At 45.9% G+C, this 16,222-nt stretch overlaps 1 protein-coding gene across 1 annotated transcript in view; it reads right to left on the bottom strand.

Annotated features, from left to right (window-relative positions):
* The window catches only part of GABRR2 (gamma-aminobutyric acid type A receptor subunit rho2), a 40,219-nt gene that overhangs the window by 2,621 nt on the left and 21,376 nt on the right, over window positions 1-16,222 (bottom strand). Inside the window, 6 exon segments of the mRNA NM_001077946.1 lie at window positions 1,870-2,066; window positions 3,140-3,292; window positions 5,403-5,543; window positions 5,722-5,804; window positions 6,862-7,085; window positions 8,748-8,815. Of these exon segments, the coding sequence (NP_001071414.2) occupies window positions 1,870-2,066; window positions 3,140-3,292; window positions 5,403-5,543; window positions 5,722-5,804; window positions 6,862-7,085; window positions 8,748-8,815 (866 nt within the window).

Here is a 16,222-nt window from a genome sequence, read left to right as displayed (position 1 = left end):
TTTAAGATTTTGAGTTAGAATCAGGTGATGCTCAAGATGATGGAAAATCTCTATTTCCCACATCAGCTCATTTCTAAGAAAAATTAAGTGGCTCTTGGCACACTGGGCAGGTCTGGATAATCAGCCAAAGAATTTGATCATGTACAGTGGAGCAGACCCCGTGCCTCCATGCTTTGCCTTCCAGCTTCAACCCAAAGCAGCATAGAGCCCTCTCTTGAACCTGGGTGAATCTAGCAGGCTCTGGTTAGACTTGCCGTCTGCAGAGCAGAAGCCAGACTTCAGTGGGCATCAGAATTGCTCAGGAACTTGTCCGAAATACCAATTCCAGGGTGTCAGCTCCAGAGAATCTGAATCCATAGGTATGGGGTATGCCTGGAATCTTCATCTTTAGTAGGCTGAGAAGGTGAATCCAGGCCCCTTTGGGAACCTTAGCTCCACTGGGGGCCATGTTAACAGTCGTGAATAGTGATTTCTCTGTGGAGCAGTGAGAGAGAGATTTCATGTCTCCCCACCTCTCCTCCAGCAACTATACCTTCTCAGCCTTTCAATCACATGTTAGACAACAGTGGAGAGCAAGCCCTTACTTCCCGGGTTTCTGTTCCCATAGACAGGGAACTAGACTTGGGGCCAATGGTCTGTCCACTGATGACTTCCTCTTTGCTCCTTAGATAGCATCGTATCATCACGGCCCAAGACCAGGCTCATCATATGGTAATGGGTTGATGATCTGCCTGAGAACATGTTATATGAGGTTAATAGATCATAAGTCCATATTTGTTAGAGGAAGGCTTTGCTACTTTTTGAAAAGCTCTCCACAAGGAAAGCCTAACAGAGTATAAATCAAGTGCTTAAGTAGAATCAAAGCCATTTGATAATGATCAATGTACAGATTATTGAAAATGTGAACAAATACCCAAAATGCTGAAGCAGAAAAGTTATGAAGAGAACTTGAAATGTGTATCTTAAACATTCTAGCATATTTGAAGACACCCTGGAAATACTTAGCAGATATATTGTGGAATTGAAAGACTATTTTTGAAAAACACATCCTCTTTGCCTAAAATTTAAAGCTTTCTTATGCAAAGGAGCTCCCAGACACCTAGACATGCATCAATGTAGGATTTTTCAGTCCCCTAATCTCTACATCTTTCAGATGAACATCGTTTTTATTAGTGCAATGATTAGTAAGGATTTGGTAACAAGTTGGCATTTTATTTCTTAACATGATTAATAAGAGTCTGTGTGTGAACAGAAGAGACTTTCCCTCTCTGCCCATGTGCATTGCCCTGAATTCCCCATTTGCATTCCATCTCATGGTATACTTTAGTGTAGTGCAGTGCTGTGTAGATAGCACAGTATTTCAATGAGCCTAAAGGCTAAAGTCTCAGGATCAATGGGCCAGAGAACTGATAAATATATGAGTTTTTTATTCTAGAACTTTCCTCTTGTCTGCTCAAAGGTCATGGAGACATTTTCCCTAGACATGTTCAGGAATGATAGTGAGACTTTATGTGCATCTAGAACCGTACAATTTCAAAGTAACTTTCCCATACATTATTGCAAGGGTGTTGTAACCCTTAACAGTAACCCTGGGAGGTAGGTGGGGTGAGGATTCTGTTATACTTTTTTAAAACAGATGAGGAAACTGAGGGCCAAAAGAAGTGGCAGAGCTGAGATCAAGAACCCAAGCCTTTCTAGTTTTTGTCCAAAGACTAGCTACTTTCTGGGATCCGTTGTGATAGAAGCTAGAATATTCCGAAATGGATCCTCCTCCTTTTGCACAAACATCTCCCTTTTCTCCCCTCCCCGCTATTCTCATCCAACCAGCAGCATGGACTCCAACAAGGAAATGAATGAAACTTTTCTCGCCTTCTCCTGCAGTTTCCGCTCCTTCCGCTCCTGCACGGTGGTCAGGTAGTTGACGGCCGCGTACTCCAGCACCGAGAGGAACACGAACACGAAGCTGACCCAGAGGTAGATATCCACGGCCTTGATGTAGGACACGCGGGGCATGGAGGCGTTCACGCCCGTGATGATGGTGGACATGGTCAGCACCGTGGTGATCCCTGCAATGTCCAGCTTTAGTTCAGCCTCTGACAAGCGTGCATGGCTGCCCCATTTTACATTCTCTCTCTCTCATATCCAACCAGAAGTGCCCTTGGAAGGTTTCCACCTCATAGAGGTGTGAGGGTCTGCTCCAAAGCAGCCACCCCGTTCTCCTCCTGGGCCACTCCCTGCGTGTCCCCTTTTACTCTGAGCCCCTTGGAGCTGGGGGTCTCTGTGATGTGACTGCCAAGACCCATGGTGCATCCCAGAGGATCTGCTCAGATGTACGATTTAAAACAGTCACTGTGAAAATCGACTATACTTCAATAAAAAATAATTTTTTTAATTTAATAAAAATGTAACTAATTGAATTTAAATTTAAAATTAATTAATTTAATTTAATAAAAATTTAAAAGCAGGGGCTAAAGAACCCCTCTCAAGGAACCTTCCCAAACCTCAAGAAAAGAACACATCCGCCCTCATCTGAGTCCAGAAAGCCTGTCACACCGGTTTCTTCCTCATTGTGCCTTGCTGGTCAAACCCTCTTGTGTCTCAGGGCCCAACCTGGTTTTGTCCAAATTGACAATGATGAGGTGCAAGTGCTGACTCTGACACTTAGGGGCTTCCAAGGCTAAGCCACAACTCCAGGGAATGCAGCCCCCCTCTCCTTCCAAGAAATCATGAAACATGGGTCCTGCTCCCAAACTCTGTCTAAACAAAGCCAACAAGCTAAGTTTTTGTATTTACATAGTAAGTTTGGGCTTTGTCGAATTGCCTCATTTATCAAAGTACTGAGCTCTGGCACTACCAGTGGTGGAAGTCCACATCCCAGAAAAGTGCTCTCTTTCTGAAATGATTTGAGCAGAGGTGGTGTGGTTTGAGCTTCCTGAGGTTTTCACCATGTGGTCTGGGAAACTGAGGGCAGTGTGGAATTGGAAAGCAAGAAGTAAGAGGAAAGTTCGCTCCTCTGACTTGGACAGACCATCACTTAAGAACTCTGAATGGTGACTTTTACTTCTCTACATGGTGACTGGTTGAAAAAGAAAAAAAAAAAACAAAAACCACCCTGCCACACCTTATCAAGTGCTTTTACCCAGTGAGACTCTGGCGGGCACGGCTCTGCGGTCGATCCAGAAGGACACCCAGGACAGCATGACCATCAGGGTGGCGGGAAAGTAGGTTTGGAGCAAGAAGAAGAAGATGTGGCGACGCAGCGTGAAGTTGATGTACAGACGGTTGTACCAGCCTGCGGGACACAGGAAGAAGCCAGTGAGATCCCATCACAGTGGCAAAAACAAACTCCTTTCCTGGGAGCCCTTCTTTCCCATCATCATATTCATCTTCAGCAGAAAGGTAAAAGTTCATGATTGGTTGCCTTAGTACAATAAGCTTCCTTTCTAAAATCTAATCCCTCTGAGCCTCAGTTTTCTGGTCTATAAACTGGGGAGAATATCAATATTATCTACACCATAGATTTGTTAGGTAGACAGTAGTTAATTCATACAGAACGCTCAAAACAGCAGCACATAATGAAAAAGAAATTATTTAAAATGGTTTTAGGGGCTTCCCTGGTTGCCCAGTGGTTAAGACTCCACACTTCCATTGCAGGGGGCACAAGTTCTACCCCTGGTTGATCCCACATGCTGCTTGGTGCAGCCAAAAAATAAATAATTTGTTTCAAAAAAAGGTTTTAGAAAAGAGTTTATTTAAACTTGCCAAGAAGAGATGAGAAAAGAAGATTGTGTGCCAAATATACATCAGAGCAGAAGAGAAGAGAGGGATGAAGGTGAGCACCATGGACATGAAAGGCTGTCCTGACACCCTTGGCTGGGGCTCGCTCTTCTCTACTGTTGGATGTTGTGGACAGAAGGGTGGGGCTGGAAGCAGGCAAATGGGGAGATAGTGGCCACGCAGGAGCAGACAGTAGCACAAAATCTTCCCACACCTGGGCCTGAGCTTCTCAGCACTGGGACAGGAAACGTAAGGGAGTGAGAAGTCTTCTATGGTCCTGTGGCTACTGCAGAGCTGTATATTGTATAAAGGTACATTGAAGTCCTAACTTCCACCACCTGTGAATGTGACCTTACTGAGAAATCAGGTCTTTGTACATGTAATCAAAGTAAGGTGAGGTCCCTTTGAGTTAGGGTGGCCCATAACCCAATGACAGGGGTCCTTAGAGAAGAGGGAAGTTTGAACATAGATACACAAAAACACGGGATTCCCTGGTGGCTCAGATGGTAATGCTCTGCCTGCAATGCACGAGACCTGGGTTCAGTCCCCAGGTTGGGAAGATCCCCCAGAGAAGGGAATGGCTACTCACGCCAGTATTCTTGCCTGGAGAATTCCATGGATAGAGGAGCCTGGTGGGCTACAGTCCACGAGGTTGCAAAGAGTCAGACATACCATGGACACACCAGAGACACAGGGAGCCACATAAAAATAAAGGCTGAGGTTGAAGTAATGCTATAACCACCAGGAGCTGATAGGAGGCAGGGAAGGATTCCTTCCCAGAGCCTTCAGGAGGAGCAGAGTGCTCAGGCTTCCAGCCTCAGCACTGGGAGTGAACACATTGTTTCAAGCATCCAGTTTGTGGTACTTTGTTAGGGTGCCCCTAGGCAACTATTTACAAGGGCTGATTGTGAGGTCAGAGAAGAGCTCACAAATGGACGCTCTCAAAACTTCAAATATGGACCCAGGGTCCAAGAAGAAGTCACACTATACATGAGAAATGAATCTATATCTCTGAATATAGGTTGTAAATACATTTCCTTGGAAAGCTATCCATCTATATCGTTAAGTCAGATGAATCAGTTTATAGAATTGTGTGTAAAACCTGACTTTTGTAATATTACACTTTTGTAATTTTTCTAAGGGCTTTCCAGGTAGCTCAGTGGTAGAGAATCCACCTGCCAAGATTAGAGACACCAGTTCTATCCCCGGGTTGGAACAATTGTCTGGAGAAGGAAATGTCAACCCATTCCAGTAGCCTTGCCTGGGAAATCCCATGGGCAGAGAAGGCAGGCAGGCTACAGTCCATGGGGTCTCAAAAGAGTCAGATATTACTTAGTGACTAAACAACAACAATTTTGTAAAATTACATAATTTTGTAAAATGACATAATTAATCAGGATGTCTGCAAGGATATTTGCTGAATTGTTCAGAGTGAGTGCCTCCAGCCATGGGATTTCAGAGGGCAGCAACTTTTAAATCCTCTGCATTTAAGTGCTAGTTTTGTTTTGTTGCACTATGCATTATTAAAATAATAAAAAAAATTCTTCTCATCGGAAGGGGGCCAAAGAAGCATTCTCATGTGTTTTCTTCCACATGTGAACCCAACTGCGGCAGAAGTTAGCTACCTGTGCTGCTGTAGAAGGCCAGTCTGGAAGTGGTGTGGAATTTCTGAATCAGAAACTGAGATAGGGAGATCTTTTCGTCCGTTTTCAGGGATTCGTCCCCATTCTTCCAATATAGCATCAGATCTTCATCTGTATATGCATCTTTGGGGAGAGGAAAAGAAATTAATTTGACTCCTTGTCTTCTGAGGCAAGGTGGAGCAACAGGGCCTGGGAGTAAATAGGTCTTATCTCTGGCAGGCGGTACTCAGCCTCAGAGTTACTAAAATGGCACAGGGAGGGAAGAAGGCAAAGATCTGTCATTACGAATACAGATACTTACAGCTTTCCAGCTCCAAAGAACAGGTCTGAGAATCCAGGGGAAAGTGGCTGAAATCCATGTTGCACATGGCAGTGACCGTAATCCTAGAACCCAAACAAACGTGTCGGCTCATGCAGTGACCTACTGACTCGCTTGTCTACCCATAGTAAGGAGGACACAGACATGGCCAGGAGCAGCTGCCTCCTTCCAGAAGCTTGGGAAACCCAGGTCTCTAAGTTAACTTTTTGTTTTTTTGGAGCACCATGTGGCACAGTGGACCTTATTTCCCCAACCAGGGATCGAACCTGTGTCCCCTGCATTGGAGGCCTTGAGTCTTAACCACTGAGTCCCTCTAAGATAACTTTTAGAGTTTTATCTTCTGTAGATGGTGGTATTTGCTCTGCCCAGATGCCAGCTCCTGAGGGTGTTGGTTGTGAATGACCCACACTGGCACCTCCCCCGGGCAGTGTTCTTATCCAGAGAGCCACCTTCCCCAGAGATGCCCGGAGGTTATGCCTCCACAGCCCCCACTCAAGGTTATTAGCATCAAATTCTGGCAAACTGCACAGGCAGGCCAGGAAGGTGGGAGATAAGACTGTAATCACTCAAGTCAGCCCAGAAGGCATTCTATGGTAGCGCCTACTGAGCAGTAGCTATTGCTGTTTTTCTAATGTTTATTATTAATAAACATTGATAATATATTTGATAGAATCATAGGCTGTCAGAGGTGGAGGGTGTAAAGAAGGTCATTGTCTCCTTCAATTCATTCAGGCTCAATTAGTTTCCTAACCCAAGCTTAAGATCCCCAGTGATGGGGAAGTTACCACCTACTATGGTGGCCATTTCATCTTTAGAGAGTTCTGTTATCAGAAGGTTCAGACCTTCCCATGTATTCCACAGACCCAACCACAGTGGCAAACTCTCCAGGGCCAAATGGATAGACCACACATTTTTTTAACAGAGGGTTGTTTTTTCTTTGTGGTGGTTTTTTAACCCGAAATTGAATAGCTAATTCATTCCACAAATACTGTTTCCTCACCTCCCATGAAAAGCACAGTGTAGTTCTGACAATACAGTGGTAAATCAGCCAAACTTTCCCTGGCGCTGTCCACACGTATTAGAATAACGTTAGACAGAGACCATGACCCCGGGGACAGTTACCTCATGCTATACAGCACCTGCCCATCTGGGAACACTCTCAGCATGATGTTGTCTGTGGTGGTGTCATGGATGAACGACCTTTTGGAGTGAACAAAGAACACATCGGGGACCCAGATCTTCTTCACCAGCCGGCCGTCGAAGGTCATACTCTTGTTGCTGGCACTGGGGAAAGCCAGCCGCTCATCCTTCCAGTAATGCCGCAGGTACAAGGTCATGGTGAAGTCCTGTGGAGCAGGGGTAAGACCAGACAGAGATGCCTTACAAAACTCCCTTCCTGACCATCCCTTCCACCACCATGATGGATGCCTCAGGCTCAGCCTCCAGGGTCTGGGTGACAGTCCACTGTCCTGCCGGACGACAACCACCGCTGCCACAGGAAAGAGAAGGACTCATTCTCGTGCCTTGTGAGATTGGAGCCCAGGAGACCGCACAGCTCCTCCTTCAGGCTTTGCAAAGGGAAAATGGCAGCTGTGATGCCCTCTGGCTGGCGTGGAGCCAGCAGGCCAGGATTTCCCCAAAGCCCTGCATGCTCACCAATACCTGTGCACACACGGCTCCTTACCTATTGGCTAACCATTCAACTTAACTCAGTAGACACGTCCAGAAACCTGGACAGTCAAGTGTCCCATTTAGGAGGATTTCTTAGATTTGTAAGATCTTTGAAGGCAGAATTGTGTCCTGCACACCACTGAATCTCCAGACCCTAGTTTAGTGCCTGGAAGAGCAGAGAAGTGGATGCTCAATAAATATTTTCAGGATGGAAAAAATGAAGGGAATGAATGGATGAAGAGATAGGCAGCAGTGTAATTTCAGCCTGGAAACTTATTCTGTTAACAAGTGTTTCCATGGTTGTGTCTTAAACTAAGAGTGAAGCCCTTACACCGCAGCCAGAGCTAAGACACAAATGCAGATGAGTCTTCTGGGAGCAGGTGGAGGAAGGCTGGAAAGATGCCTGTGATGTTGGGCTCAGAGTGGATGCCCATTTCTGCTCTACCAGCTACACCCAGACCCCTCCTGCCTGTCCTGCAGGCCGGTCCCCTAGAGGTGAGCACCAACCAGCCCATCTCTTCAATCCTTCACTTCCCTCTTTTGTCTTTCTATTTGCAAACTCCCTATTTCTTCTGCCTCAGAGACCTCGGACAAGCTCTTGCTGTGCCCTCTCCACCGCTATCAGGTCTCAGCTGAAATGAGACTTCTTCAAAGAGGCTCTGGTGACCACCCAATCCTGCTGGACACCACCATAGAGTGAGAGGTGGGCACTGGTGATCAGAGACCTGCAGGACTTCCAGGTAAACACATACACCTTCTGTGCTCCTCCGAGTGTGGCTCGTCTGACCACTCACATTACTTGAGGGGTGTGTTCAGAACAAGAAGTGCTGGCTCTCACTCCCAGAGACTGAATCTGCAAGTCTGGTGTGGGGCCTACGATCTGCATTTAATCAACATCTCCTCCCAGGCTGGGGCTTCCCAGACAGCGCAAATTGGGCAAGAACCTGCCTGCCAGTGTAGGAGAGGCAAGAGTCTGGGATTCAATCCCTGGGTCGGGAAGATCCCCAGGAGAAGGAAATGGCAACCCACTCCAGTATTCCTGCCTGGAGAATTCCATGAGGAGTCTGATGGGCTACAGTCCAGAGGGCCATAAAGAATCAGACACGACTGAGCGACAGAGCACCCTCCCAAGTTATTTTGACCCATGAAGCTAGAGAACCCCAGCTCTAGATTTCACTGCACCTGGGTCAACCTCCAAGTGCCAGTTTTATCCCCTCCAGCTGTGGCCCCGCCCCCAGGCACAGCCAGTACCAGTGTGACCCCACCCACCACAGGCTGCCACAGGACAGCAGCCCTGGCATCCTGCACCAGAACTGCCCACCAAGGACCCCGCGTACCATGTCCACCTCGGAGATGCTGTCCAGGCTCTCCACCTGCACGTCCACGCCCACCGGGATGGCAGGGCCTGCAGAGGGGCAAAGACAGCTGGTTAAGTTGCCTTCCACTGGGTGGGTATACAGCTCCAACTGCCTTCCATGGGGACCCTGAGTAGAGCCGCAATGAGGTTTTGAGCAGCAATGAATTCCATGGGGGTTTTCTTACTACTTCCTGATGTGTTGGGTGCCTAAGCTTTCTCCATGAAGGCTGGGACTGTGTCTACCTTAAGTGTCTTTCTTGGGTCACATGTGTGTGTGCTAAGTCTCTTCAGTCGTGTCCGACTCTTTGTGACTCCATGGACTGTAGCCGGCCAGGCTTCTCTGTCCATGGGATTCTCCAGGCGAGAATACTGGAGTGGGTTGCCATGCTCTGCTCCGGGGTATCTTCCTGATCCACAGATCGAAACCACATCTCTTAGGTCTCCTGCATTGGCAGGCAGATTCCTCACCACTAGCACCACCTGGGAAGGCCAGGGTGGGTGTTAATCTATGCATGTATGAAATGAGCTGGATTATATATGTTATGCTTCTGTGAAATGATTTTTTTTTAGATTTTAATATCTATTTAAATTTAATCTTAATATTTTAAACTATTTAGTATTTTAAAAACCTCTTAAATGGGAAAAACCAAAACCCTGTATCTGTCAGGCATATTAATGAATGCTGTTCCACTCACAGGTAAAAGATGTCTTTGAGAGCATCAGGTAGCATCTGGACAGGGCCTTCTGAGAGGAAGGCACTGTCTGGAGGCCAGCCTGCTGCATCTGGGGCCACTGGGCCCTGGCAGTGGTGGCAGGACCGGGGCATGCCGACCCACAGTGGTCTGAGCTGGGAGAAACTTAGGGTGGCGGTGGGAGTCTGGGTCTCAGGGAATGGAGACTGGGAGGGCCAGGGACTTTAGCTGAGGGCAGGGAAGGAGGATCAGATATCCTAACAGGATCTGGTGGGTCAGGACATTGGATGGACTCACTGATTTCCCCAAACCTCTCCCGGTAGGTTTGCTAATACTTGCAATCTTACCATAAGAGATTTGGGGTTTTTTGACTGAGCATGATAGAATGAGAGCATTTTAGTTATTACTGGTGGGATTTCATGGCTATTTTCTGTGTTCTTAAGCATGAACACAAACAAACACATACACACTGCTTTTTCTTGTCTGTCATACCACATGGCTTGTGGAATCCTAGTTCCCTACCCAGGAATTGAACCCCGGCCCACAGCAGTGAAAGCATTGAGTCCTAACCACTGGACTGCCAGGAAATTCCCACTTTTTATTTTTGCTTTTCCCCTCCCAGATTAATTGGGTCATAAGCTGATCTTTTTATTTTCCTATGCTTTCAACTGATGGCTCAGGTCAGGGCCCATGAAAGATCACTGCTCTGACAGCCAGTCTTTTCTTATTCCAGGCTCCAGGTAGAGTGGAATGGCCAGTGTGAGGCAGAGGCCCCCTCCTCAAGGCTAACTGCTGGTCTTTCTCTCCTGAGGGGACTGCAACATGAGGAAGGGTCTGCCGGCAGCCTGGCCGGGGTCCCCCCTCCCAGCACCTAGGCCCCTGTACCGGACCGTGTGCTCCCAGTATCACCGTGGGAAGCAGGGCTGTTTAATTCCTTGTCCTCTGGATCTCCTTTACCCCTGAGACATTAAAACAGCCCAGGGCCAGAGCTCTTCACCCTCCCTTGAGCCCTTATCCGCTGTCCCGTGTCCCCTTTCTATAGAGCACCACATAGCCTGTAATGCCCGGTTGTCCCAAAAGCCAAAGGGCAGAAATAGTAGAGCCAGCACCCTCTTTGGACCCACTTCCCTGTGCCCTGGTTTTCAGATAATGAGTACAGTGTTTGACCAGTGGCTGGACAATTTCCAGATAAAATACGTCAGCTTGCTTGGTGCCTGCTACTGTGTCTCTCTGTCCCGAGGGCCTGCCTTGCCCTCTGTAGCTCCAGTCGTTCTTTGGAGAGAAAATTGATAAAGCCTGGGAGGGTAAATTCAAGGCTATGAGGTGTTGCCCATCCGGGAGGGCAGGGCAGGTGTCAAGGATCCTGGGCTGTTGGAAACCATCTGTGTATTCAGGAGGCTCCAAAGCTACATTCAGGGCCTCGCACCCCCAAGCTTGAGTGGGACCAACAACTTGCCTTCCTCGGTCCCAGGGCCGTGAAGGTCACGTGGCTACTGACTGGCCCAGCAGCCCAAGGCTAACACTCCATCCCCGAGTTCTCCTGAGTGCTCCATTTTGTCACCCTTCCCAACCTGATTTTTGAGAAATTCTTCCAAATTACTGGCCTTTCTCCTTCTTCCGTGAACAATTTTATGTTTTTAGTAAGACTAAGCCCTATAAGAGTTAGAAAGAAAATAGCCTAGTGAAGTCAACTAGGCATTCATGTCTTGGCTCCAGAACACTGATGTGGGTTTTTCAGGTTTAAGAAGATTGAAGATCCCGCATGCGGCAACTAAAATCTGGCACAGCCAAATAAATAAATATTTTTTTAAAACTAGGAATACATATATAGAAATAAATTTAACAAAATATCTGAATGTCTTCTATAAAGAAAGCTATGAAGTACTGAGAGAAATGAAAGACCCAAGTAAAGGAAAAATAATTTTCCTGAATTGGAAGAGTCAATATTATAAAGATATTAATTGTGTGTTTGTGTGTTTACTTTGCCAACAAAGGTCCATCTAGTCAAGGCTATGGTTTTTCCAGTGGTCATGTATGGATATGAGAGTTGGACTATAAAGAAAGCTGAGTGCCTAAGAGTTGATGTTTTTGAACTGTGGTGTTGGAGAAGACTCTTGAGAATCCCTTGGATTGCAAGGAGATCCAACCAGTCCATCCTAAAGGAGATCAGTCCTGTGTGTTCACTGGAAGGACTGATGTTGAAGCTGAAACTCCAATACTTTGGCCACCTGATGCAAAGAGCTGACTCATTTGAAATGAGTCCCTGATGGTGGGAAAGACTGAGGGCAGGAGGAGAAGGGGACGGCAGAGCATGAGATGGCTGGATGGCATCACCGAGTCAATGGACATGAGTTTGAGTGAACTCTGGGAGTTGGTGATGGACAGTGAGGCCTGGCGTGCTGCGGTTCATGGGGTCGCAAAGAGTCAGACACGACTGAGCAACTGAACTGAACTGTGTGTTAGTTGCTCAGCTATGTCTGACTCTTTGAGATCCCATGGACAGCAGCCCAGCAGGCTCCTCTGTCCATGGAATTTTCTAGGCAAGAATACTGGACTGGGTTGCCATTCCCTTCTCCAGGGAATCTTCCCAACTCAGGGATAAAACCTGGATCTCCCACACTGCAGGCAGATTCTTTACTGTCTGAGCCACCAGGGAAGCCCAAAGATATTAATTACTCCATATTAAACTTTAGACTCAATGCAATTATAATAAAAATCCCATTTGGTTTTCTTGTGGAACTTGACAAAGAGATTATTAGGAAATTCAAAGTTCCAATAACAGTTCTTCTTGAAGGAAAAAAGGGTGGGAGGATTTGTTCTACCAGATATCAGGATTTGCTATAGAAATACAGTAATTCAGAAGTGAAGAACTAGGACTCCAGTGGTTAGAATTCTGGTCTTGCAATGCAGGGGCTTCAGGTTTGATCCCTGATGGGGGAACTAAGATCCCATGTGCCATGTTGTGCGGTCAAAAAATTTTAAAAAAGAAAAAGTGAAGTACCGGTATAAAAATGGACAAATGAATAAATGGAACAGAGTGGAGACTCCAGAAACACACACACACTTACAGACACCTGACTTTAGATATCACTGCAGATCACTGGCAGAGAAAGCAATGGCACCCCACTCCAGTACTCTTGCCTGGAAAATCCCATGGATGGAGGAGCCTGGTAGGCTGCAGTCCATGGGGTCGCTAAGAGTTGGACACGACTGAGTGACTTCACTTTCACTTTTCACTTTCATGTACTGGAAAAGGAAATGGTAATCCACTTCAGTGTTCTTGCCTGGAGAATCCCAGGAACGGGGCAGCCTGGTGGGCTGCCATCTACGGGGTCGCACAGAGTCGGACACGACTGAAGTGACTTAGCAGCAGCAGCAGATCATTGGAGAGGGATAGTGTCTTCAATAACTAATGCTGCTGCTGCTGCTAAGTCACTTCAGTCGTGTCCGACTCTGTGCGACTCCATAGACGGCAGCCCACCAGGCTCCCCCATCCCTGGGATTCTCCAGGCAAGAACACTGGAGAGGGCAACTAATGCTGAGACAATGTGTATGTGAAAATCATGCAACGTGCAAAACAACTCCAAGTGGACTGTGGATTCAAAGGCAAGAGGCAAAACAACAAATGGCAGGATAGCAATGGTCTTCTTCATCCAGACACAAAAAGCCCTTAAGAAAACTCACGGCAAAACGAATCCTTTGGTGTTAGAAGCCAGGACAGTGGTTGGCTCCAGTGGAGAGAAAGAGACTTCTGGAGTTCTGGAAATTCTGTTTCTTGGTCAAGGTGCTGGTTTCAAGAATGTGTTCACTTTTTGATAATTTACTAAGCTGAACAGTTATGATTTGTGTACTTTTCTGTATACATGTTGTAGGTCAATGAAAAATTCTGATCAAAAAAATCAAGGACTCTTATTTATCAAAGACACCATGGAGAAAGTAAAAATAAGCTACTGAGTGGAAGATATTCACAGTACATGTGACTGGCAAAGGGCTCATACACAGAATATAAAAATAACTCCTAAGAGTCCCATTAAGAAAAAATCATATAATCCAGTACAAAAAGGGGCAAGAGATTTGAATAGGCATTTAACAAAAGAAAACCAATAGACATGAGAAAGTACACAGTTGTGTTAATATTTCCCTTAGAACCACAGTGAAATATTAATACTATCACCCAACAAATCAGGCTCATATGAAAGAGCAACTACACTAAGTGTTGATAAGGATACAGAGCAACAGGAGGAGCCTCATACATTGCCAGTGGTGGGTGCAAATTTGTACAATCACCTTCGAAGACATTATCCAGCAAAATGGAAGCTATATAAAACTCATGACCTATCTACAGAATAGGAAAAATACATATGGTATATTCTTAGAATGGAATGTTACATTTACATTCAACAACATGGATGAATACACTTTATGAAAATTTCAATGCGGGTTGCATGGCTTGCCTTTCCTCCATGGCCCTTCCTGCTCCTTGAGAGCTTCTTAGAAAGTCTGAGTTAATTTGAAGACTGAATTAAGTTGAGACTCTTTCTCATGTTGGTGGATATAATCAAGCATTTTGGTTTGAAAACAGACCTGACTTTTTTCATGGTGAGCACTGCCTCCTGTGCAGCAGTGAGTGCCATATGGCAGGCATTAACCATCCACCTGGGGTAGGGTAGTGCAGGCTGGACTAGATCAGGGCTCTCACTTCCACAAACCAGCATCAGCATCACCAGGCACTTGGAGATGCAATCCTTGGGTCCCATCCTGAGCCTCCTGCCCCAGAGACATCACAAGTCCTGGAATGATGCTGGTCCATTGTCACTTTTGAGGACACTGGACAACTGACCTTTAATGAAACTCCAGAAGTGAGGTTTTATAGTGTCCCATGTCCTGGTTACCATTTTCCTCTTGTTTTCAACTCTTCCACTGTGCTATCTCCACCAGCTGTTTCTACTTCCTGCTCATCCATGCCTTCCTTCCCCCATTACACTTGCTGAGCTGAGGAGTCTTTTTTTCCTAAGCCTTGCTTGGCTCCCTGACCTCTCTTCCATGATCACTCTCCTTAGTAGAAACCCCCTTCCTTTTCCATCTCTGTGACACAGCTCTTGCTTGGCCCCTTCTCTTCTCTGCAGACACTCAGCCCCTCCCACAGCCAACTCGCCTCTTAAAGCTGATGATTCTCGGTACTTCCCTGGCATCCAGTGGTTAAGAATCCATCTTCCAAAGCAGAGGATAGAGGTTCCATCCCTGGTCAGGAAACTAAGATCCCATATGCCACAGTGCAACTAAACCCACAACCTCTGGAGCCCGAGCACTACAATCAGAGAGCCCAAGTCCCACAGTAATGACCCAGCATAGCCAAGATTAAAAAAAATAAAAACTGATGACTCTGTCCATCCTGATTCCCATCTCTGACCCAAACTCTGACACTGTTGTTGTTAAAGTCTAGAAGGAGTCTCCACTGGGTATCAAACCAAGTTCTTAAATTTAACACCCTTCAGGTGCATAGTGACTTCATTGGTCACCAGGCACAGGTGAGGTCAGGGAGCAGAGGAGTGAGAATGCCCAGAGGGGATTGTAGAAAAAAGGCTGTCTGAGGAAGAGGCTAGGAAAAGAAGGTTAATTTTAGGGGAAGGATGAAACAGTCCCCCTGCTGAATTTATGATTATCCTCTCTATCCAAAACGTTGTTCCCTTTCTTGTCCCGCCCTTGTTCCCCTCAGGACAGAAGAATATCAAAGAGAAGTAAAAACTGAAACTGAACAGGATCTTCTTGGGTATAATAGCCCCACTATGTGCCCAGCTTCTATTTTTGTAGAAAAAGACTTTATTCTCCTAGGCCTTCTTAGAGTTCTAAAGAGCAGACTCAAGAAGTTACTAATTAGGGAAGTGAAAGAATACAGAATGAAGGAAAAGAAGTCAAGCAAGAAAAGCAATGAGAGTTTAAACAATAGTTCATCAATAAAACAGAGCCCTGGGACTTCTCTGGTGGTCCAATGGTTAGGCCCTGGCACTTTAATTTCTAGGACCTGGGTTCGACCTCTGGTCAGGAAACTGGGCGTCCTTGAGCTGTGCAGCACAGCCAAAATAAAGATAAATATCTTTATTTATACCTTTATTTATATATTTAAATATCTTAAATATCTGTGTGGATCACAACAAACTGTGGACAATTCTTAAAGAGATGGGAACACCAGACCACCTTACCTGCATACTGAGAAATCTATATGTAGGTCAAGAAGCAACACTTAGAACTAGACATGGAACAACAGACTGGTTCCAAATCAGGAAAGGAGTACATCAAGGCTGTATATTGTCACCCTGCTTATTTAACTTATATGCAGAGTACATCATGCAAAATGCTGGGCTGGATGAAGCACAAGCTGGAATCAAGATTGCTGGGAGAAATATCAATAACCTCAGATATGCAGATGATACCACCCTTATGGCAGAAAGCGAAGAACTAAAGAGCCTCTTCAGAAAGTAAAATAGGAGACTGAAAAAGTTGGCTTAAAACTCAACATTCAGAAAACTAAGATCATGGCACCTGGTCCCATCACTTCATGGCAAATAGATGGGGAAATAGTGACAGACTTTATTTTTTTGGACTCCAAAATCACTGCAGATGGTGACTGCAGCCATAAAATTAAAAGATGCTTGCTCCTTGGAAGAAAAGCTATGACCAACTTAGACAGCATTTTAAAAAGCAGAGACATTACTTTGCCAACAAAGGTCCATCTAGTCAAGGCTATGGTTTTTCCAGTAGTCAT

The sequence above is a fragment of the Bos taurus genome, chromosome 9 (assembly GCF_002263795.3).
Source record: "Bos taurus isolate L1 Dominette 01449 registration number 42190680 breed Hereford chromosome 9, ARS-UCD2.0, whole genome shotgun sequence".
Taxonomy (NCBI): domain Eukaryota; kingdom Metazoa; phylum Chordata; class Mammalia; order Artiodactyla; family Bovidae; genus Bos; species Bos taurus.
The sequence above is the reverse complement of the archived record's forward strand: the minus strand, read 5'-3'. Positions and strand labels throughout refer to the sequence as shown.